The following is a 25,076-nucleotide window of genomic DNA, read 5'->3' as shown; positions in this document are numbered from 1 at the left end:
TTTTGAGCTTACACAGAGGTCTTCTTCCGGTTTGGAACTCTGTGTAGCTCGAAAGCGTCTCTCTCTCTCTCTCTCAACAACGGAAATTGGTCCAATAAAATATATTACCTCACCCACCTTGTCTCTCTACTTGAGGAATGTAGATTTGGGCTGTAGCTCTGTCCTTGATGTTGTAAATGTTGCTAGTGCACACCTGGAATTTAAGTTGTCAATTTATGTGGGTGCTACTCTAGAAGAAGAAATGGAAACAAATACTTGCCAAATGAAAGCAAACACAGTTGGTAGGAATTTTTTTTTAATTATAGAACGTAGAGAATGAAAATGATCGAATTTAAAAGGAGAAACTTCTCCTGGGAACATCTTATTTCACAGTTGTCATTGCACTATGCTCTGGAGCACTTGGTGCTGTCAGGTATGGGATACTGGAGTAAGTAATCTAGTGCAGTGGTCTCCAAAGTGGGGTGCGCAAGAGGATCCTTGGGGGTGCGTGGCAGGAGGAGCATTTTTTTTTTTTTTTTTTGCTTTGGCAAAAATGGTAGAGCCGGCGTGGCAGGTGGTGCGTGCTCAAAATTTTTTTACTGATAGGGGTGCGCGATCCAAAAAAGTTTGGAGACCACTGGTCTAGTGGTCTGATCTGGCAATTCTTATGTTCCAATCATTTCACTATTTAAATAAAAGACAGATTTTCTTTGCTTCTCATCTCAGAAGGGAGGGACTGAGAAAAGAAAACAATAAATAATGTATTTACAGTGCTTTTCATTTGTAGAGATGAGTACTTTATGGGTCGTATCTTCAGCTAGTATAAATTGGTGTAGCTCTGTTGAGTTCAGTGGAGTTATACTGATCTAAACTAGCTGAAACTTTGTCCCATTAAGTCTGCATAAGCTTTGATTCTTACCTGCATTTTGCAGACAAGGCACAGAGGCTAACTCCATTGGTGTGTTATGTGAAAATGAAAGAACTGAAAAAAAGAAAATGCTAGCACTGAGCATTCTAATTTTGCCCAGCAGATGTAGGCCCCTGCCCCCAAATCTTCTGTATAACGTGGGGAAAAGTGCACAATGCTCAATAATGTTAAAAAACCTAATTACCTGCATGAAACCTAGCACTGGTGATTGGGGGTGAAAGCAGATGTGCACTATTGTGGCAATAGGACCTAGATGTTTTAGCATGAGCACAACGTGGGTAGCCATTTTCATCATTTAAAGACCACCCTAAAGTACTGCTTAACCCAAATATGTGGAAGAGTTGTGTTTAGGATAAAGAATGTCTGTGGCTGGCTCTCAAGAGTGGCTGCCGCAGCCATAGAAATGCTACTTCTTTACATTAAACAGTATCTCCCACAACCAGTTCTTTAAAATATGCTGGACACAGTACTGTTGCTAGCCCTCAACATATTTTTTTATTAGCTCGGAAAAGGAAGGAAGATCTCGGTAAAGCACTGGATTAGGATTGGAGATCTGTGTTCTATTAATAGCATTGGCACAGAATTTTGTTATGACTTTGGGCAAGTTGCATAGGTCCAGATTTTCAAACGTGCCCTTTTGTTGGGTGCTCAAGTTTAGTCACTGCAATGTAAGCCCAGGATTTGAACTCAGGCTCAAACCTAATCCCCCTTCCACCTACACACGCATTGCACTAACCCAGGCTCCCAGGATCCCACCACAGGGGTGGAGAGTCTGAGCCTGAGTCAAATTTGGACCCAGAGTTCATGCCCTTTTGGACTAGTGCTCTGGGAAGCCACCAAAAGTATCCCACAATCCCACAGGCAAACTTTCTTTGTTCTCTGGATAGTCAGGTTTTGTGGATAGCCAAATTTTCCCACACTGCACCACAAACAAAGGGTTAGAGTGGCCATTTTGGGAGGGTGCTAGGAAGTCTGGGATATGAGTGGTTGAACTCAGGCCTGCATAATGCAGTGTAGATGTTGGAGCCCCGGTTTGGGGTCACGTGTTCAACAATTCCTAACCTGGAGTTTACAAATAAGTGTAGATGTTCTAGATTAACAAACCCAGAGACTGCTAACCCTGGGTTTACACTGCAGTGTAGACATATCCTATACAAATACTTAGTTCACGGTATGCTGGGGAGTAAATCTGCTGTGCATTAGCCTGCCACACACTAGCTGTTCATATGGACCGTTCCGTCAAGCACTAAAAGTTCCAAAGGGAGTGCTGATCTACTTGTAGAGGGGTAGATCAGAGCACGCTGTGGAGCATGGACAGCTATTGCGCACCAGGCTAGTGTGAGGTAGATTTACAGCCCAGCTTGCCATGAAGTGGGTGTTTACATAGATAAACCCAGTGACCAGTCAATACTTGGATCCATCTGAGTTATGCTTTTTGCTCTCCCCCTCCAAGCCGCCCTGAGGATTACTGCTCGCATCTCAAGAGACCATCCAAAGGAACCAAAATCAGACCTCCTTCTGCTAAGGCAATATGTCACCATGCTGTATTTCGTTTCCTTCCTCTTACTTATATATCTGTGCTCTGCTCTGGTCTATTCTGAACAGTTGTCGTCTTCTTAACACATGTCTTTTAGGTCAGTTTCTCTCCTACAGAGTTGATTTAGCACTTTATAATCTGCCTGTCTTTGCACAGTTTATCAATGATAATAATAATGAGCCCAATCTTGTATACTCTCTAAGGGCTTGATCCAAGGCTCACAGAAGTCAGTGAGTCTTTTGTTGACTTTAGTGGAAACAAGCTAAGCCCCACTGATTCAACTCACTTCCTTATGGAGCTCAAATAATAGATTCCAAGGCCAGAAGAGACCATTGTGATCATCTAGTCAGACCTCCTGTATAACACAGGCCATAGAACTTCCCCCAAATAATTCTTAGAGCAGATCTTTTAGGAAAATATTCAATCTTGATTTAAAAATTGTCAGTGCTGGAGGATCCACCAGGACCCTTGGTAAACTCTTCTAATTGTTAATTACTCTCACTGTTAAAATGTATGCCTTATTTCCTCCAGTATAAATTTTTTTAGCTTCAGCTTCCAGCCATTTGATTGTGTTATGCCTTTCTCTGTTATATTGCAGAGCTCATTATTAAATATTTGTTCCCCATGTAAAATTAACATGACCTTTTAGTGTCTCAGCTACTACTTCAGTGTACACAGTACTGTATCATGCCTAAATATGTTGCTCTTGTCCTTCCATTTGAAAAAAAAAAACCCAACACTTTTTATTCAAAATAGTCCTAATTCTAAATAGGAGTGGGATATCCACAAAATTGTATATTAACACTTTTCTTTAAATGTTTTACAGTTACAGGAGCCATTGTCTCCGTTTCTGAGAGGAGGAAGTTACTGCCCAGGGAATAATGTTATCTATGAAAAGACAATAAGAAAATATGAGTTGCTAAATCCTGAACAGGTGAATAATTTCTTATATCATTTATATTAATCTGTTGTACAAGAAAACAAACACTTTTCTACTACTGTCTCAAGTTTTTGCTTCTCTTGGAAATTAAAGCAAATCTGATAGAATTGTTTTAGTACACGTAAGGGCCAAATCCTTACTTAAAATCAATGGAATTTCTTTTAGGAGTAAGGTGAGTAGGATTTGGAACATCTATTGGCCAAGCTCTCGATGGCCTACACTCAACTTGATGGCATTTCTATGTCTGTCTGTATATAATATGATAACTTTTGAATGTCACTTCTGATCAGTTCCAAAATTTCAGGGAATGTTGTGGCCAGAACCCTGTTATTTTGGGGGGAAATCAAAGGGGAGAAATGGGGTACATATGGAACCCCTATCTTCTGTTTAGCAGATCAACAGTTTCAAGCACCTCTGCAGTTGTCTATAGATCAAACAACTGGTTGATGGCACCCATTAATGCCTTCCATTAATACAAAACCCCAGTAGAGTTAAGATGTTGACCCAGTGAATGACCTATCTCCCAGATGGTTGGGGGAATGTTTGCTCACAGGGAGCTCTTGTCATGGAAAGGGGAGAATGAGGGACCTTGGAATGGAGGGAGTGGGGGGCACACAGAACTCCTGGCATGGGGGAAGGAAATGGGAATGAGGGCTAAACAGAGCCCCTGCCAAGGAGCGAATGAGGGGTGGGGGAAAGAGGCACACAGCAACTGACATGGAGGAGAGAATGGGGTCCCTGGTATTGGAGGAGGAAAGAACTGAGTGAGCACACAGAACCCATGGCAGGAAGGACATTGAGGGGAATTGCAGGGAGTCCATGAAATAGAGGGAGATGATGGGGTAGCACATGGGGAGCTTATGGAGGGGAGGGAACAACGCAAGGAGCCCCTGGGATTTGCAGTGAGCTTGGCCTTCCAGAAACTACAAAGTGTGCAGCCTGTTAGTTAAACTTTCTCCCCAAACTTCCTTTTAAATTGAAGCTGAGAGTTGCTGTGCTCTTTATTTGCTAGTACTATAATTTTGAGCCTGATTGTGGAACCTTTACTCTTATTGGTAACTACATTTGCATGGGGATAGTCCCACTGACTTCTAGAAATAATTCCAAATTGCATGAATTTTAGAAAAACAAGATTATAAGGAAAGGTATTGTTTGGAATCTTACTCTTTTTCTGGCCAATTACATTGTGGTGAAGCTGGTGGAAAAAATTCGCCACCAAAAAATGGGATTTGATCAAAAACGTATTTTTCATTAGATTTAATTTAATTTTTCCTCAGAAAACTTTGAAACAAGATAGCAATTTAAACATGAAATGTTTGTCTTGTTCAAAAACAGGAAAAAAAATTGTGAAATTTTGGATTTTTGTTTTCTTCCTCCTTTTTTTTGCCACTGAATGCGGTAGAACTACCGTATGTATAAAGGGTCTCTTCTCCCTGCATAACTTTTCCAAAGTTGGAGAAGTTTTGAGTGGAATACGGGGACGGAATGCTTGGACTTTTTTTTTTTTTTTTTTAAGTGATGGTTTAAGAGGAAAACTAGAAAAAAGCAGGAAAACAAAAACTGGATGTTAAAAAAAAATACATTTTACAAAAAAACTTCACAAACTCCAATGTTCCATTTAAAGTACTAAGAAACAACAACAAACCATAGAATCTAGGGCTGGTGATTTTTAAAATGCATTATATGTGGAAATATTTAATTACTTATTTAAATTAGACTTGCAGGTATAAGACCCCAAATCAGCAAAGCACTGAAGTATATTGACTTCAGTGGGACTTAAGTGTATGCTGCAGTGCTTTGTTGAGTCGTGGCCTAAACTAGCTTCTAGATTACTTACAATTTCCTTGTCCCTCTCATCTGCTTGCTAAATTAAAAAAAGTTGCATTTTTCCTGCATTATAAAAACATAAATGATGTGGCATCATGTAGTCTGCATAATACACCTCTACCCCGATATAACGTGAACCAATATAACACGAATTCAGATATAACGCGATAAAGCAGTGCTCCGGGGGGGCGGGGCTGTGCACGCCTTCGGATCAAAGCAAGTTCGATATAATGCGGTTTCACCTATAACGCGGTAAGATTTTTTTGGGTCCCGAGGGCAGCTTTATATCAGGTAGAGGTGTATGTGAAAAATGTTGCAGATGTCACTATGCATTGTTCACTGTGAAAATCAAAAACTTGAAAATTCATGAAGCAAATTTACTGATCCATCTCCAGATTAAATTCAGTTCCAAATACTTTTCTTACTAACTATGCTACAGTGAAAAAGCCAAAAAATAGAAGTCTTTCAAACTTGATCTCTTTTCCTAACTTCTGTGTTTCTTACTATAACAGGATAGGTCAAAGGAACATATGTTAGAATAGTAATAGAATCTAAATATCAATATAAAAAACAAGTGGAAGTACCATTTCATGAATGGATATGTTAAGAATGCTAACTTTATTGAAATATTTATCTCATATGTAAAATATAAAAATTTATTACAAATCACACAGCCCCTTGATTTTCAACTCTTAAGATTCTAAGGAGTTTGTGTTTGAGTGTTCAAACATTAGAGAGACAAGGTAGGTGAGGTAATATCTTTTATTGGACCAACTTTTGCTGGTGAGAGAGAGAAGCTTTCAAGCTTACACAGAGCTCTTTTTCAGGTCTGGGAAACTGAGGCCAAGTGTACACTACAAAATTAAGCAACAGAGAGTCCTGTGGCACCTTTAAGACTAACAGATGTATTGGAGCATAAGCTTTCGTGGGTGAATGCCCACTTTGTCGAATGCATGAATCATGCATCCAACGAAGTGGGCATTCACCCACGAAAGCTTATGCTCCAATACATCTGTTAGTCTTAAAGGTGCCACAGGACTCTCTGTTGCTTTTTACAGATCCAGACTACCACGGCTACCCCTCTGATACTTGACTACAAAATTAAGTCGACCTAACTTACGTAGGCATAGTTGCTGCAGTAATTACATTGCTTGTGCATATCTGCACTTGGCTCCTTGTGTCGGTGGTCCGCGTCCGAAACAGGAACACTTTTATCGATTATACTGTCAGTGTGGGGCATTGTGGGATAGCTCCTGAAAGCCAGTAACAGTCAATGTGAGCAACACAGTGTCTACACTGACACTGCATTGACCTAACTGCATCAACCTTGACTCTACGCCACTCATGGAGGTGGAGTTAGTAAGTCGGTGTAGCAGGGCAGTTACGTTGGCGGGAGCAAAATTTAAGGCTATGTCTACACTACACAGCTTTTAGCGACATGGCTGTATCACTACAGCTGTGCTGCTAAAAGTCATGCAGTGTGGCTGCTGTTGGCTCTCCTGCCAACCAAAAAAGTTCACCCCCAACGAGTGGCATTTGCATTGTCAGAAGGAGAGCTCTCCTGCCGACAGCGCGCTGTTCACACTGGCACTTGTCATGGCAAAACTTTTTTGTCTTTCAGTTGTTTTTGTTTTTTTTTTTAAACACCTCTGAAAGACAAAAGTTTTGTCGTTCAATGGCTAGTGTAGATATAGCCTAAGTGTAGACACTTCCATAGTTAGGTTGACGTAAGCTGCTCTGTGTCAACCTAACTCTGTAGTGTAGACCAGATTTCAGAGTGTCACTGCTAAATACAAGGTGGAACAGATTATTTAATATAAGTAGTTAACACATATTTCAAGGAACCATTCAAGGTTAACTACTTATGCTAAATAATTTGTTCCACCTTTCAGAATAGCAGCCGTGTTAGTCTGTATCCGCAAAAAAAACAGGAGTACTTGTGGCACCTTAGAGACTAACAAATTTATTAGAGCATAAGCTTTTGTGGGCTACAGCCCACTATGCATCCGAAGAAGTGGGCTGTAGCCCACGAAAGCTTATGCTCTAATAAATTTGTTAGTCTCTAAGGTGCCACAAGTACTCCGGTTCTTTTTGCTGTTCCACCTTGTATTTAGCAGTGATATTCTGAGTATGTTTCCCAGACCTGAAGAAGAGCTTTGTGTAACCTCGAAAGCTTATCTCTCTCACCAACAGAAGTTGGCCCAATAAAATATATTACCTCACCCATCTTGCAGTATTTGCCAACCCCAAATGTTCAAAAATCATGACTCAGGCTCACCAAAAATCATGGGTATGTAAAAATAATAGATGTGGTGCTCTTTGTATTTGCCTTCTGCTTTTTGAACCTTTAAGGTGCACAGGGGGTCACATTTTGAAGCTTACTCCACAACCACGAGGGCTAGAAATTTCCTTTTTCTTTAAGAATGAAGGCTGAAATCATTACATATCCACTTGACTCTAGGAGCTGGGTCTTAAAGGAAAGCAATAATCATCATGAGACTTGTGACAAAATCATGAGAGTTGGCAACACTGCCTCCTTGTCTCTCTAATATCCTGGGGCCAACACAGCTACAACACTGTTCAAATACTGCATTAATGTTGTAATATGCTAAATGTCAAGCATGTATTTGTGGCATTTTCAATAATATAATTAAAATATTTGCCTAGCTGATCAACATAAACTACCATTTGAGTTTTCCCATGCAAGAATTCATTTTATTCATTTATACAGAGGCTTTGTACTGGAGAGAGAGTAATGTTCTCTGGTTCTACAATAATGTTGAATCCCCTATGTATTTTTTTTTTTTAAAGGAGAAACAATACCAGTTTTCCCACCAGTCCAACCAATCCCAGGTTAGCCAGGTATGCCAGCAATCTGAACAGCCCCAAATCATCCACCAGTGCCGAGAAACACGAAGTTGCAGTCCCTGCGAAATAAGCTCAATCTCTGTGAGTGATGGTGGAAGAGGAACGAACACAGTGCAGAGGGTAACAATCCGAGGCTGTGAAGAAGAACCAGTAAGAAAAATTCCTGTTTAATAGTTTACTTTACACAGCATATTAATATTGTATATAGTGCACAGCATTTTACCAAGAAATTAAACTAAAGGTCCATGGGAGCTTAGTTTAAATATATAGTGTGGTGATTATGTTCTATACATCCTTTTTGAAAATGCTTAGAATAAGTTAAATTAAGAGCCAAAATGTAAATGTGTAGCTGCAAATCTCAGCTTTTCCATTTTCTTGTACTGTCAGCACAGTATGTGAAATGTTTGTTTAAGTGTTTGAACTGGCAATGTTCTGACCTAGAAAGGGTCCTGCTGTAAAATTGTTTCAGGAACCGTGTAATTTCTAGGGGCCCAAATGGAAGGCATTTTTTGGTTGGAATCTGAGCAGTAGAGCAGTTTTCAATAATCATGCTTTATAATCATGTCACCTGCAGATGGAAATGAGAATTTTAAATAGATACTTTCCTCTCAATATACAGATTGTGGCATTTGGAGGCTAATTTTTCAATTGTGCGTGGAGTGAATGCCTCCGAAAAATTGTGTATGCCCATTGCACTTGCAAAACCCCATGTTGGCATATGCCAATAGGCAGTTACAGGAGGAACACAATCATTATGAAGCAGCTGAAAATTTTGCCCTTGAGTATAGTATTATGCCTAAAATGGAAAAGATTAGAAAATGTATCCCCCCTCAATAGGTGAATCCTTCCTTATATTCAGGAGTAAGGTAGGTAGATTGACTTGGTTCTGAACATCTGGTAGGAATTGATCATAGTTTTTCCTCATCAGTGAGACTGTATGCACTTGATCATCCTCTCCTACAGAGAAACCAATAAAGAGACTCATTTTTCTTTAACAACTATGGTCAATATATACAATACCTTCTACATGCTGTTCAGAATAGCCATGCTGGGTCAGACCAATGGTCTATCTACCCCAGTATCTGTCTCTGACAGTGGCCCGTGTCAGATGCTTCAGGAGGAATGAACAGAACAGGGCCAATCTCAGCTGCCAGCAGTTGGACGTTTAGGGACATCTGAAGCATGAGGTTGCATCCCTGACCATCTTGGCTAATTGCTATTGATGGATCTGTGCTCCATGAACGTATCTAATTTTTTTTTTTTAACCCAGTAATACGTCTGGTCTTTGTCAACATCACCTGGCAATGATTCCACAGGTTGACTGTGCATTGTGTGAAAAACTTCCTTATGTTTAAAACAAACATGCTGCCTGTTAATTTCATTGGGTGACCTTTAGTTTTTGTATTATGTGAAGAGGTAAATAACACTTCCCTATTCACTTTCTCCATACCATTCATGAGTTCATAGGCCTCTATCATATCCTCCCTTAGTCGTCTCTATTCTAAGCTTGAACAGTCCGACTTTGTTAGTCTCTCCTCAGATGGAAGCTGTTTCATTCCCCAATCATGTTTGTTGCCCTTCTCTGTAATTTTTCCAATTCTAATATATCTTTTTTGAGATGAGGTGACCAGAAATACACGCAGTATTCAAGGTGTGCATGACCAGTTTATAAATTGGTATTACGATATTTTCTGTTTTATTATCTATCCCTTTCCTAGTGGTTCCTAACATTCACTTAGCTTTTTGACTAACACCCATGTTCATCCATCAGTATGCCATACACTGATCTTAGCCAACCAAATGGTTAATTTGTTTAACTGTAGCTAGTCTGAGCATCACTCAGTTTCACCTATGAAGGGTTTGGGCTGTTAACTGGAGTAGTGCCAAATGAATATATATTGTTAATGTATATTGTCAAGCTAATCATTCCAGCACAGATTTCTCTGTGACAATATTTTCCTTGAAATTAACAACATTTCTATATTAGTCCCATCCACCGTTACCAGTGTGATTATGACTGGGAAAGTGCAAAGGAAGACCCTCTATTATGCTTACTTACCCTTCCCTGTGTCTTTGACCATATCTTTTTTTTTTCCTACCCCTTCTTGAAATTTTGCACTAGTGTATCCTTTCTCCTGCTTCATTTCAAAGCCCTTCATAAATCTATTCTATTTCTCTGTCCTCATTTTCTCCTACATCGCTTCCTGCTTCCTCATTGGGCTTCCCTTATGACTGTTGTTTGTCCCCTTGCTCTGCCAACTTCATACCTTTTCCCATACCATTTGGAAAAGCCTCTCAACATATGTCAGGTGCCCTCCCTTTCCTTCTTCACAAAACTCTACAATATATGTATGTTCCATGAAGTATAAGAGGGGCAGACTTAAATAGCTGTGGAACCTTAACTCTAAATTTCTAGACTTTCAACCATTTAATTTTTGAACATGGGTTCTAAGAAAGTTCTTTTGTTCATGAAATATATTTCACACCTTAAATCACATTACTCCCAAACAAATGTCTTTATTAAGTACTGTGTACTACTACTTATCTTTCTAGTTTATAAATCAGATCTTTCATCTATTAACTGTTCATTCTTCTATTGCAACTTAGGTGTCTCAAAGTTTGACTTGTTGGTTTAGTCACTGTTTATCCTTTTGGGGCTTTAACCAGTCATGCAGTCATACCTCTAAAATCAATATTTTGCCTAAACGAATAAACAAGAAATTAATTCATCCTCAACTTCTGAAACAGTCAGAAGTCCTCCACAAAGGAGCCATATTTATAGTGCCCTGTCAGGATTACTTTCTGTCTGCACTTACCAATAAATTGTTAAATTAATGTGGAACTATACTGAATTGTTTATTTAGTAGCAAAAATTACCACGTAATAAACATTAATATGTTAAACATGCTCTTCCAACGTAATTAAGGAATTAATAAATTCTAGGACTTCCTCTACAATTATTCTAGCATTGTGTATCACATTTCATTTTTTGAGAAATAACAGAGGTTATTTTAGGCTGCCTGCAAGATTTTAATAATACATAGAGATATACCTATCTCATAGAACTGGAAGGGACCCTGAAAGGTCATTGAGTCCAGCCTCCTGCCTTCACTAGCAGGACCATGTACTGATTTTTTTTTGCCCCAGATCCCTAAGTGGCCCCATCAAGGATTGAACTCACAACCCTGGGTTTGGTAGGCAAATGCTCAAACCACTGAGCTATTCATATTAGTAATTCCACTGAGGACATTGTCAGTACTCAGTTGAGTAAGAGCTATAGGATTGGGCCCTGAACTTCCATTCATCTTACAGGACTGGACTCTGTGCTTTCAAGATACTTTGCTTAATATCTCTATAATTCTTAAACAAGAATAAAACATAGTGCTATCAGGGCCGGCTCCAGCTTTTTTGCCGCCCCAAGCAGCAAAGAACCCCCCCCCCCCCCCCAATTTTGCTGCTGCCGAAAAGGAAGAGAGGGAGTGAACAGGGCCGGTTCTAGGATTTTTGCCGCCCAAAGCAAAAACAATTTTGCTCCTCCTCCCCCCCCATTCTTTAATTACCCCACCCCCGGCCCCGCCTCAATTCCGCCCCTTCCCCAAATCCCCAGCCCTTCCTCCTCCCCCTAGGCTCTCAAGCCTAGGAGGGAGGGAGGGGGAGAAGCAGCGCCCGCGCCGCGGCCACTCGGAGTCTCCCCCCCGTCCCAGGTTTGAGAGCATGGGAGGGAGGGAGGGATGGAGGGGGAGACTCCGAGTGGCCGCGGCGCGGGCGCCACTTCTCCCTCTCCCTCCCAGGCTCTCAAGTCTGGGAGGGAGGGGGAGCAGCGGCACGCGAAACACCTGTTTCGCGCGCCGCGGCCGCTCGGGATCTCCCCCTCCCTGCCAGGCATTCTGGCGCTGGCCATGCTGCCCCTAAAAATGTGCTGCCCCAAGCACCAGCTTGTTTTGCTGGTGCCTAGAGCCGGCCCTGGGAGTGAAGGACCCGCCACCGAATTGCCGCCGAAGACCTGCACGTGCCACCCCAATAACAGACAGTGTGCTGCCCCTTTCTGTTGGCCGCCCCAGGCACCTGCTTCCTTCACCGGTGCCTGGAGCCGGCCCTGAGTGCTATGGTTGAACAGTTTCTTAACGTTTTTTCTATTGCTGCAGGTTTTAAGGTTCTGTCTGTGGTCCCATGTTCACACGCTCTCTCTCTCTCTCTTCTCCCCCCCCTCATACCTTTTTCTTCATAGAACAAAGAGAGGCCTTTTTTTCAAATAGGTAAGCCTGAAAGATTAGACAACAGATCTTCTAAATTTGGTAAAAATCAAAATGAACCACCACTGTTTTTAAACAGAGAGTAGGTTGGAATTATTTACTACTTGCTTTTATATATATATATATAAGTGGATTTGGTTCTGGATTTTGCTCATATAGCAAACTACACTTATACACACATAATAAAGCTGAAGTTGTGTTTCTTCATCCTACCCACTAAGTAAATGCAGTGGCTGTCTCCCTTCACCATTACAATTTAACTTACTGTTCAAAACTTTGGCTGTAACAATTAGACAAAGAAATGCAGGTGTCTAGGCATGAATCGTGGACTAGACATTTTATGGTGCCCCTACTCGTTATTAATATTCCTCAACATGCTACCAGAATGATTAAAAATATGACAATGTACTTTTCTCCAGTAATTAAATGTCAATTAATGTTTGTGCAGCACATTGGTGACATAGAGTGCTGTGGAGCTGCTAAGTGTAGCTGTAATTATCTTCTAAAACTGAGGTGGCAAACCAAAAGAGAATTTTGTTTCACAGAAATTTCTGAAACATGTGTGTTCCCATCATTACTCATTTGGCAAAAGATGGCAACATACAGTAAGGGAGTATTTACCTTCTCCTCACCTTGTTTACCAGTTCTGCCAGACAGCAGACAAGAAAACTGATACCTCTATTTGGCAAAGGTAATAAGCTGCAACTCAATTAACATGTTTAAACATCCAACAGGCAAAGTACATTACATTTTATTCATTTATGCCTAAACCCTTATCCCACTAAAATTAGTGGCAAAGCACCAGTTGATTTTAACATGACCAGGATTTGGCCCTTGCAGAGTTACCATAAGAACCATAATTGAGCAAAGGTTACAAAGAAAACATAGCAACATATAATAGTAATAAGAGAAAAATCAGTAAAGGCCAAAGACTAGTATAACCCAGTGTAAATACTGGCTCTCGGTCTTCCTCAAACGCCACCTTTTTTAGACTGCTGTTGCACATCGAGCCAATGTTTTCAGGGCACAATCTAGAGAAACTCCAAGATTTCTTTCTTGAGTGGTATCAGCTCATTTAGACCCCCTCATTTTGTATTTATAATTGGGATTATATTTTCCAATGTGCGTTACTTTGCATTTATCAGCACTGACTTTCATCTGCCATTTTGTTGCCCAGTCACCATATTTTGTGAGATCCCTTTGTAACACCTTGCAGTCAGCTTCGGATTTAAATATATCAAGTAATTTTGTATCATCTGCAAACTTTGCCACCTCACTGTTTACCCCCTTTTCCAGATCATTTGTGAATATGTTGAACAGCATTGGTCCCAGTACTCATCCTTGGTGGGCTCCCACTATTTACCTCTCTCCACTGTGAAAACTGACCATTTATTCCCATCCTTTGTTTTCGATCTTTTAATCAGTTACTGATCCATGAGAGGACCTTCCCTCTTATCCAATGATTGCTTACCTTGCTTAAGAGCCTTGTCAAAGGCTTTCTGAATATCCAAGTACACTATATATCCATTATGTCATCCTTGTCCACATTTGTTGGCCCCCTCAAAGAATCTAATAGACTGGCCAGGTATGATTTCCCTTTACAAAAGCTGTGTTGACTCTTCCCCCAGCGTATCATGTTCATCTGTGTATCTGATAATTCTGTTCTTTACTACAGTTTCAGCCAGTTTGCCAGGCATTGAAGTTAGGCGTACCAATCTGTACTTGCCAGGATCACCGCTGGAGCCTTTTTAAAAAATCAGCATTACATTAGCTATTCTCCAGGCATCTGGTACAGGGGCTGATTTAAGTGGTGGATTACATACCACAGTTAGTAGTTCTGCAGTTTCATATTTGAGTTCCTTCATAGCTCTTCGGTGAATATCATCTGGTCCTAGTGACTTATTACTGATTTATCAATCTGTTCCCAAACCTCCTCCATTGACATCCCCATCTGGGACAGTTCCTCAGATTTGTTACCAAAAAGAATGACATGGTGTGGGAATCTCCCTTGCATCCTTTGCAGTGAAGACAGATGCGAAGAATTCATTTAGCTTCTCCACAACGGCCTTGTCTTCCTTGAGTGCTCCTTTAGCACCTTGATCATCCAATGGCCCTACTAATCGTTTGGCAGGCTTCCTGCTTCTGTATCGTCGCTGGCAGGTCTCAGGGAGTTCTAATGCAATATTATACATCTTGATTCAACATAATCAATTCATTGATGCAGCATAGGTGTTAAATTCTCAGATTTTCTTTGTGTGATTTTTGAGCTTTAGTTAATAGAAAGCTGAAACGAGAAGAGATAACTAGCCACAAAAGGAAAAGGCAAGATGAGTTCTAGTAGTGATCCAATAGAGATCTTACTTGGTTTTAAGAAAGAAGAACTAACATTCAGCAATTTTTAACTCGAATTTCACTTTTAGAGCCTAAAAATGCACCACAGTCTTAGTCACACATGGTCAGTATATTCTAATTCATTTTACTGTAAACAAAAAAGAGCAATAGTCCTTGTTTGAATGGTTTCCGGGGCTTCTTAAGTAGACCGACACATGTTGTGTGGCAAGACATTTTATTACCTTCTGAGCTGTAAGAGTGCTCTCTGTTCTGAGATGCTTATAATTCCAGGGCTGAATTTAAGGAAGTAAGGACAGAGTGACTCCCTGCATTCTTAATCTCCTTCACTGATTTCATTTTAAATGTCCAGTTTAAACTGATTTTAACATATTTTTGTATTTATTAAAATTAGTTTTAATGATCTATTACATAATAGTTTTATCATCTGATGATAATCTTTGAGCATAGTCAGCAAAAGCACTTCAACAAGAACAGATAAGTGGCTCAGGCAACTTCAAGGTGAGTAGGAAAAAAGAATATAAATTATGTAAGAGCAGGGAACATGACAAAGATGCATGGAACAGATAAAGCAAGGAGAGGGAGACAAACTTAAAAGGCAGAAGTTTACTCTGGTGACTCATATATTTTCCATGTAGAATTATACAGGAAATGAAACACAATTCTTTAGGACAGTAATGAAAGTTAACCCTTGCTTGTTACTCTACAGCTTTAGAGAGACGTTACCTGTCCCTAGCCACTAGTGCATTCACTCCTACTCCTCCAGATCCTCCCATTTCCCTTTCAATGTGCTGTGCTTTTGTATATAGAGTTAAATAGGAGCATGCCAATTGTAATGAGTGAAATCGGAACCTATGGAGAATTTTGGAAAAGTTAGAGAAGAAGTTTTTTCATAGCACATTAAAGTTAATATTTGTGTGTATGTAAAAAGAAACTGGCCTCTCTGAGGTTGAGACACATTCCATTTCTGCTTAGGAAGACATAGTTGAATGATACCTCAGCATTCCATAAAGACTGCTTTTGCAGTGCTGCTGCAGTCAAAAAGACTATTTGATTGCTTCACCGAATAAATGAAAGATGTCTATGGAAAACAGCCTCAGTCTAGGTGACTGTAGTCATGTGTACTAAATTCTGCAATAAAGAAAAGGAGGTTCTTCTTCGAATGGTTGGTCCCTAGAAGTATTCCAATCGTGGGTGTGCATTCCTGCCATGTTTTCTAAGCAGTGTCCATTGAGCTGCATGTGTGTCTCCTTTGTACTCGTAGCTGAGGTTATAATAGGCCGTGCGGGTCAACACCTCTCCACTCCTTCTTACTGCCGCATGGCCTGAGTCAGAACTCTTGTTCCTTTGCGCTTTTAGGGTACATCTACGCTACCCGCCGGATCGGCGGGTACTGATCGATCTATTGGGGATCGATTTATCGCATCTAGTGTAGACACAATAAATCAGTCCCCGATCGCTCTGCCATCGACTCCAAAAACTCCACCACGGCGAGAGGCGGAAGCGGAGTTGACGGGGCAGCGGCGGCCGTTGATCCCACACCGCGAGGACGCAAAGTGATTAGAAGTCGGTCTAAGATACGTTGACTTCAGCTACGCTATTCTCGTAGCTGAAGTTGCGTATCTTAGATCGATTTTCCCCCCCTCCAGTGTAGACCAGGCCTTAGAGAGTGTTCTAGTCTGTTGCATATCGTTCTTGTTCTTGTTTTGTTGTTTACTTGTTTGTTGTTTAGAGCTTACTTTCGTGGATCCTTCCTTTTGTTCTACTTCTCCAACTCCTTTGATACTTTAGCACCACTAGTTTCCTCTTTCTCCAGATTGCAAGTGTATTGTAAACCACAGTGATGGAATAAGTGATCTTATTTGAGATTCTGGTTCTGTCATTCTCCATCTAAATTGCAATTTAATTTGCTTGATGAAGAGTCCAGAGCCTATAATCCTTAAAGCATATATTCCAGAATGTCCATGTGTGTGTTAGATTGCATGATTTGAGTTAGTGTAGCTATGGATACTTGAAAGATGTTTCCATACACAATACAGTGGAAGCAAAAATCATTAAGAAAATCTGAAAGTTATCAACAGTTTTCATTTTTTGTATTCATTCAGTGAGGGTTTTTTTGGTGTGGTTTCCCCTGTCCCAAATGAATGCTGAAAAGATTGTTTTCCAATCATTTTTCTCTCCCCTACTTCCGCTGGGCTGTTTAGCTTGAATTGCCTGTGGCTACATAGTGTGTTGAGGTCCTGAAGATTGCCCCAGGGGACTTAGGCATCTAAGTCCAAAATTCAGATTCTCAAAATGCCTGTGCAGCTGCCACCTATCCCTGTAGGTGCTTAAGTTTCCATGGGTGAAGTCTGCTAAGCCCCTAAATTTCTGCTGTTGGGCATCTGCTTGGTTTCCTCGGTCCTGACACCACTGACAGCTCTAAGCGGGGTTCACCATACGCATTCCCCAGATGTTTTCACCTGTGGGGTGCAAACTGGTTAGGGTGACCAGACAGCAAGTGTGAAAAATCAAGATGGGCGGTAATAGGCGACTATGTAAGACAAAGCCCAGAATATCAGGATTGTCCCTATAAAATTGTGAAATCTGGTCACCCTAAAACTGGTAGACATGCTCAGAGCAGCCTTAGAGCCTAGTGATCGGATCAAGCCCAACACAAAACACACCTGTCTCCAGAGCCTAGGTGCCTGTCTTTGGGGTTGTGAATGCCACTTGGCAGCAGCACACCTAAAAGTTATTTGCTGTAACGCTCAGCCTGAATCCCCCTTGTGAATTCCATCCCGAGTGTCTTCCAAATTCCACGATTACAGAGTCTGCCTTGTATTTTGCGGGGATTCTTTCTTCTAGGGTGACCAGATCACCCAAGACAAATATCGGGACGCGGGGGGCGGGGCCAAAAAAAAAAAAACCCTTCCTCCGCAAGCGCTGGAGGGAGGCCCGGGAGACTCAGGGGAAGCGCGGGGCCGGGGTGAGTAACAGTCCGGCCTGGTCCCTTGCAGGCAGGACTCAGTTGGGTGGTAGGGAGAGGAGGGGGCGGCCCGCGGGGCCAGGCGGCGGCTGTTCTCACCCCCGGCCAGCGGGACTCGGGAGCAGCCGCTGCTGCAGTTCCCACTGCCGCGGGGGAGGAAGCGGCCATGGCGCTCCGCGGCTGCAGCTCTGGCGCCCCCGAACCCCTCGAGCCGGGGCCTGCTGCGGGGACCCAGCAGCGCGCACGCTGGGCCCAGCCCCTGGCCAGTCGCATCTGGGCTGCTGCCCAGCTGGTGCTGTCCCGCGGCGGCCCCGGAGTGGGGGCAGCAGGCCCCAGCCCCCCCGTCCTGCAGGGGAACGAACGGGGTTGGGCTGCCGATGCCTCCGCCCCGGGGCCGCCGCGGGATAGCACCAGCTGGGCAGCAGCCCAGATGCGACTGGCCAGGGGCTGGGCCCAGCGTACGCGTTGGTTGGTCCCTGCAGCAGGCCCCGGCTCGGGGGGTTCGGAGGCGCCGCAGCCGCGGAGCGCTATGTCCGCTTCCTCCCCCGCGGCAGTGGGAGCTGCAGCAGCGGCTGCTCCCGAGTCCCACTGCCCGGGGGGACAACAACAGCCGCCGCCTGGCCCCGCGGGTCACCCCCCTCCTCTCCTTACCGCCCGACTGAGTCCTGCCTGCTCGGGGCCAGGCCGGACTGTGACTCACCCCGGCCCCGCGCTTCCCCTGCGTCTCCCGGGCCTCCCTCCAGCGCTTGTGGAGGGAGGGGGAATGGTGAGCCCGGGGAAGAGGCGGGGATTCGGGGAGGGAGCCAATCGGGGGAGGAGGGGGCGGAGTCGGGGGGGGGGGGCGAGCACTTCCGGGCTCTAGGCTCCAAAGCATTTCCTTTTTTGTCCAGTGTCCCGACCGCATGTCGGTCGGGACGCGGGACAAACAAGGAAATATCGGGACAGTCCTGATAAAATCGGGACGTCTAGTCACCCTACTTTCTTCTAGAAACAGCCGCTTAAAGCCAACTTCAGCTTTACACAGCCATTCAAGCCCATCTTCCCAGAAGCAGAGTGTCTGTGCTGCCTTTTCAGAGTGCCTGTGGCAAGTGCCTTGGGGAGAATGCTGGGCAATACGCTGTTAGCCAGATAGCTAAGAAGTAAAAGGATCTGTTGTATGCTAGTAAAGATCCTTAAAGGGGCTGCATGCCTAAGTTGAAATCTCACTGCTGTCTGCTTCTTTATGGATCCTGATTTGCCAACTAGGGGGAAATTGGACAGATTACTTCCTCCTCCCTCTGTCATGGTCCCTGGGTAAGCTGCCTCTTCTGAGACACTTTTTTCAGTCCCCCAAGTTTACCCCTTTCAAGTGACAGGCCCAACTCTTCTTTGGGTGGGACCCCCAGTCCTACTGCTCTCTATCTGGATCTCTGGGTTACACTCCCCTGGTTGTCACCTTAAAAAAAGCAAAGTCTTTTTTGTTAACCTTGATAACATTGTTTTCCCCTCCAGGTACACAGTCTTCAAGAAGCTAATGGGCAGCTGGACTCCAGATATTTTGGCGAGCTACTTGCTGAAGTGAACCGCAAGAGCAATGACCTGTACAGCTGTTTACTGCAGCATGTGGAAAAGATAGGAAGAAGGTATTGTAGACCCCCCTCCTTGTGGTGTTCTAGGAATCTCAGGAATGTATACTATGTTAGAGAAAGCAGTGCTGTTTGTTTGAGCTGCATTCTGCAGACAGCTAAAGTTCATAGAGTGTGGTGCATAATAACTTAACTCCTTGAGTGTCTCAAGATGTCAGAAGCCATGCTATTTTATTGAATGCAATGAGTATTTCAAACTGTTTGACTAATGGTCAAGGCACTTTACACAGTTAAACAACTATGTATCTCCCTTGTCAAGATAATTTAGACAGCACATAGTGCATACTGCAGTGTATATATTGCATGCTCTGACATTTTGCTTTAAGACAGTCACATTATTGTACTCGCCTGAAGATGCAAAGAAGGAAACTACCCTGATGCCAATGTTAAGTGGCATGCTCTGGATTCAGAGATAGGTTATGTGCTCAATAACGCACAGCATCTGTAGGCAAATTAAGCTGCTTTCTATATGTATTATAAACCACTTCTGAAAGAATAATTTGATACTGAATCCTCTCAGGCTGCAGCTATCTTCAAAACAAATTACAAGTTTTTCTAAAATTCCTCATTCTTCTCCTCCCCACCACTTCTTTTCTTGGACTCATTGGGCCATATCTGCCTCCTGTTCAAGCAGTGCAGGTTCTCCAGGAATGAATTTCGCCCAGTCTGTAGAAAATAATAAGATTTTAATAATACTGAGGAATTAACTCATCCAGGTACTGGTTAAGGCATTGACAGTGCTTAGAGCAATTGTAATGCCTCTCCGATGTTGCTTGGGAAAATAAGAGGCCAGTTGGACTGACGATAACCCTCCTTTGTTCTGATCCCTAAATTAAAAATGTGGTGGAGAGCAAAAGCCTGCCCCATATTTCTTCTCATGATTGGGCGGTTTTTTTCATTCCTTTCAAATCAGCAAGAGACCTGCTGTTAATCTGTCATTTTTGTGTGTGTTTTTTACAGGACACAGGACAATGAATCTACACGTCAAGTAAGTACTCGGAGCAATCCAGTCCAAATGGTCACTATTTGTTGGTAATAACAATGGGGCAGATTCTCAGTTTTGAACTCAATGAAATTATGCCAGTTTACCCCAGCTGAGGATCTAGCCCAATCTGTAATGTAAGGAGGACAATCTTTGATAGTTGTGCACTCCTAGTAAACAGTAGGATTCCTAAATATATCTATAGCAATATGGTTTTAAATATGATGTTTTTAAATGTGTACATTTAAATAATTTTTACCATTATTTAGTAGCTTGTGAGGGGCAAACATTAAAACTTTTTTTCCTGCGTATTTGCCTGTAAAACTGACAAGATAGGTAAAAACCTGGATAAGATGTGTGTCACTTAAAAAGCTTCCCACTGTAACTACTTAATCATATATCACTTTCATCCTCCCACAAATGCAGCAGCTGTTTTTCACAACACTGCACAGTCTTTCTCCACAGGAAGTGAAGTGTAATAGTGTCTCCAAAAGAACTTAAAGGGAATTTAGATTGACAAATGCAGACAGACAGATTAGTGAGTTACAATCTTTAATTGCTGTGATTCTGTTGGAATTTGGCCAAGTGGATCACGGGCAAAAATTGTAGTTCAGTACTAACTTGGTGGAAAGAGTGCCACTTACTAAATCATGTATAGCATGTCCTGCAGCATGTAGGTCATTCTAGTCTCCATCGACTTACTGACCAAGTCTGTCCATACTTAGCATGTAGGATTTGATTTGATCAGATCACATCACACGCTAGTGTAGCTGCAACTCAGTGTAACTTTTATTTCTCCAGAATAGGAAAATAATGAAGTGTTTATTATTTCTAAAATAATACACATTTTAAAATGACACACTTTTTGCTTATTCATCAGCAAAAAATAAATATGCTTCAAACTAATGTGTCTCCATCTAAATTAGCTTTATATACAATATAAGATATAAATTTTGGAAGTTTTCTGGATATAACTTGATCTGTGTGCATGCCATTTCTCAGAGTTTTCTGTCTTTCTCGTGTTTTCTAAGCAGTAGAGTAATTTAATAAAGAGATCACATTGTGATATACAGGAAGAATTCTTATTTAAGATGTCGAAGCCAACAAATTGGTTTGTTTTTCTATCTTCATTATTAGGTAGAAGATATTGAAGGTTTGATTCCCAAAGGACTGTCGGAGTTGACAAAGCAGCAAATTCGCTATCTCCTGCAGGTATGCAAATGGCAAATATTACTTGCAAATCTACAAAAAACATAGTTAATTTGAGGCAGTTAGTGTTTGCCTTACACCTGGAAGCACAGATGTCTTACACATTTTTATTCTATCTAATGTAACTATGAATATTATTCCTATAAACATCTAATCCTTTTTTGAATCCTCCTATGGGTTTGGCCTTGATGTCTTGTGGCAGTCATTTCCACAGACTAATTATCTTTTTTACACTATTCACATTTCCTCTTATCCGTTTTAAATCTCTTGCCTTTCAGTTTCATTGGAAGTCTCCTTGCCTTATGAGGACGGATTAAATAGGAGTATCTGGATTACCTTGTCTGCACCTTTCCTTATTTGGTCATACTTTATATTAAGAAGTGATTAATAGATATTTTATTAAATTGTTAATAATTTTGTGTAACTGACAGATAGTGTTGTTTTTAGTGAATGAAAAAGTCTCATCCTTGTAGACATGGATTCAGATTTCAAAGTACAAGTGATATTAGCAGCTCTTACAATTCTGTTTCTATAATTAGTTAGCTGCAGAGTAATGTAATTTCTAAGTTTGCAATTATCTAACACGTGTCTCTAAACAGATTTGCAATAAATCCCATACTGTTAAACTAAAGACAATCAGTTTTACTATTCTTGTTGTTTTGTTATTTTCAGTTATTGTCAAAGATTATATCCCACAAAGAAGCTGAAACCAATCCTTTTCTTTTTTCTAGATGAGAGTGACATCCGATAAATCACTGCGACTTGTACTTTCCACTTTTGGCAGTTTGCGCGAGGAGCTTTGCCATCTACAAGATGACTTAGGGGTAGGTCATTGCAAAATTTAGATTCCATTACCTAATCTCTTTGGTTGGTTGATTTGAAGGCCAAAAGGGACCATTATGATCATCTAGTCTGACCTCCTGCATAACACAGATCTGAGTTTGTTACATTACATTGTTTGAAGTATTTGCAAGGATCAGCTTTAGTACATAAAGAAAAATTTAGACTAGACTAGTATCTTGTTCCAGCAGCAAACTCCACTGCAGTTACCACTGTTGCATGATGACTTTCCCTTAATAATTAGCTGTATAGGTAATTGCCTGTTTTGATGAAGGATACTCTGATACCAGGATGATGTGGAAGACAGAACAGCAAAATAATAAACCTATATATACTGTGGAGGATTTATATCTACCCTTACTTGATGGTGCTTAACTTGATCACATGTAAAATTATAAAGAACAGAAATACAAAAAACAGAACCCAAAATATGCTGTTGAACAGAACGAGACAGGAGCCAGAGCTTTCCCAGGGGCTGGCCAAAGACCAAGGAATGAACTTCGAAAGGAACAAACGACCATCGCAAACCTCACCACCTTCCACTCTAAGTGAAAGGTGCATTTCTTTGATCTTGCCTTCTCTAACATATATTAAAAAAATCCAAAACACTCCACCACACACACTTCTTCCCCTGGGGGAAGGATGAGAGAACAAACGTGACATATGTTAGTCATGTTGTTTAATGCACTACTATCATGAGATGAGAATCTATATAGAAAATAATGTAACCATGGACACTTTGGGCTAAGTGTGCAGTATTGTAACAGAGCAAACAAATCAAGAATAGTATTTAAAATGTATCCAACAAAACAGATTTAGAATTAAGTACTTATTTGGGGGTTTTGTTTCATTTAGTTTCACTTTATGATGAGCTGATGAATTAAAATAATTTATCTATTTATTTTAAAAATAAGGGGATCATTTTCTTATTTATACTGACCGATTATAGAATCTATTCATAACAAGTACTTTTGTCTCATAGAAATTGGAAACTGACAAGATGTTACTAGAGAAAGATCTGGCTTTTAAAGAATCTCAGGTGAAGGAGTATGAAACACTGTTGGCATCTGTGAGAGAGAATAATCGCCAACAGCAGGTACATTCGTATATTTATTTTGAACGAAGTTACTATCCCCCAAGAATTCACACTTAGAATAAACACTGAGCTCTATGAACAACTTTCACAAATCTATTCTTGGTATAACAGCTTCCAATAAAAAGGAGATAAGTTAGAGATCAGCATTCTCTGTAACATGTGAATGTGTTGTTCTGAACAACTTTATACAGTACTGTTACTGGAGATGTTCAGGCATCTAACACACAGGGTTCTGGCTAAGAAAATAAAGGGTCCAATTCTCATTTATACTAAAGCCCCATATGCTGCTCTGCCCATGATATGAAGCCTTGATATGGATCCAAATAATTTTTTCTACTTTAATTTTTAAAAATATTTGTGTGTGTTTTAAAAAATTTGTATCTGTCAGTTGCATGTGAATGAGATCTGGAAATGTGTTCTGTGTAGGATATAGTAATTGCCAAAAATATCATAATTCATAGCCATTCTAGCAGAAGCAATACGTTGAGTAGGCTAGTAATTTGTTTACAATCTTTTTAGTAATGCTTCATGTACAACTGAAGTTGTTGTCTGCCTGTGAAAGCCAATTAAGAATTTAGCCCACTATATCAAATAAACATTGGGTAGTCTTTTGGGGGTAGGGAATTTTGTCCAAAACTAGTGATTTTGACGAACTTCCTCGCTTGAAAAATCCAGTGCTAAGGTTCATAGCTTCTTCTAGAGTGAAGTTGGGCATTCTAGGAGGTAGGCCAAACTCTTTCCACACATGCTTACACCAACACTGGATACAGTTTATACACTAAAGGCCTGGTGCAGGGAGGTGCTGACTAACTTTAATTCCCATTGATTTAACAAAAGTTAAATATGTGCAGCATCTCCCCACAGCCGGCTCTCCAGCTGATATGAATCAGCTATGAATAAAGTTATGTAGGACAAGAAGTTAAAAAATGGCTCCCCATAAGTAACTGTATACCCAAAACTGAGCTTTGCTTACAGACAATCCTTGAGACTACCTCACTGACCATATCTAAGAAGTTTTTGTGTGCTGCTTTCATAGCAAGGACTCAGAGACAGTGCTTCAAAATGTCGTTCATTGGAGGAACAGATCATCTCTCTCCGGTATGCTGAGGGAGAGAAGGACTGTCGGATAAAAGAACTGGAATACTGCAAGCGTGCCTTGGAACAAGAGATCCAGAACCTGAGAATGCAGGTAATGGGTTTTTTATTTTCCTGTCAATATTTTTTCACTCAAATCCAGCTGCATTAGATTTAGAATTCTTTAGAAGGTGGACATGTAAAGATAATTTTAATACAGAGCAAACTTGTTTTCTCATCTGATGATACATACTTTATATCCTTATAACTGTATTAAACTGTATAATAATTAAGAGTGCTATAATTTTGTTTTGCATAGACCTGTTCTAATCCAGTGATACAAACCACCACAGATGAGCTCTCTAGTCGTTACGTGGAGATGATTAACAACCTGAGAGAGGATAAAGATAGAGAGATCCGCAATCTTAGGGTATGTTGGTTATCTTATAACATATACATTCATAATCATATATGGATTTCTGAGCAAAGTATGGATATTGGAAAGTGGCAGGTTCCATTTTCAAAATTACAAAATGGAAAAAGCTTATACCAACCAACTATACATACTTCAGGTATTTTGTGGTTTGAAATTAGAGATAGT

The 25,076-nt window shown here is 41.1% G+C and overlaps 1 protein-coding gene across 1 annotated transcript in view; it reads left to right on the top strand.

The window, feature by feature from the left end:
- Positions 1-25,076, top strand: part of POF1B (POF1B actin binding protein) — a 42,788-nt gene that overhangs the window by 9,048 nt on the left and 8,664 nt on the right. Inside the window, exons 2-10 of the mRNA XM_034781796.1 lie at positions 3,271-3,378; positions 8,023-8,229; positions 19,141-19,271; positions 20,235-20,262; positions 21,394-21,468; positions 22,197-22,289; positions 23,288-23,401; positions 24,438-24,590; positions 24,795-24,905. Of these exons, the coding sequence (XP_034637687.1) occupies positions 3,271-3,378; positions 8,023-8,229; positions 19,141-19,271; positions 20,235-20,262; positions 21,394-21,468; positions 22,197-22,289; positions 23,288-23,401; positions 24,438-24,590; positions 24,795-24,905 (1,020 nt within the window). The remainder of the gene's footprint in view (positions 1-3,270; positions 3,379-8,022; positions 8,230-19,140; positions 19,272-20,234; positions 20,263-21,393; positions 21,469-22,196; positions 22,290-23,287; positions 23,402-24,437; positions 24,591-24,794; positions 24,906-25,076) is intronic.

This window comes from Trachemys scripta, chromosome 9 (genome assembly GCF_013100865.1).
Source record: "Trachemys scripta elegans isolate TJP31775 chromosome 9, CAS_Tse_1.0, whole genome shotgun sequence".
NCBI classification, from domain to species: domain Eukaryota; kingdom Metazoa; phylum Chordata; order Testudines; family Emydidae; genus Trachemys; species Trachemys scripta.
Note: the sequence above shows the minus strand (reverse complement) of the source record. Positions and strands in the feature narration are given on the sequence as shown.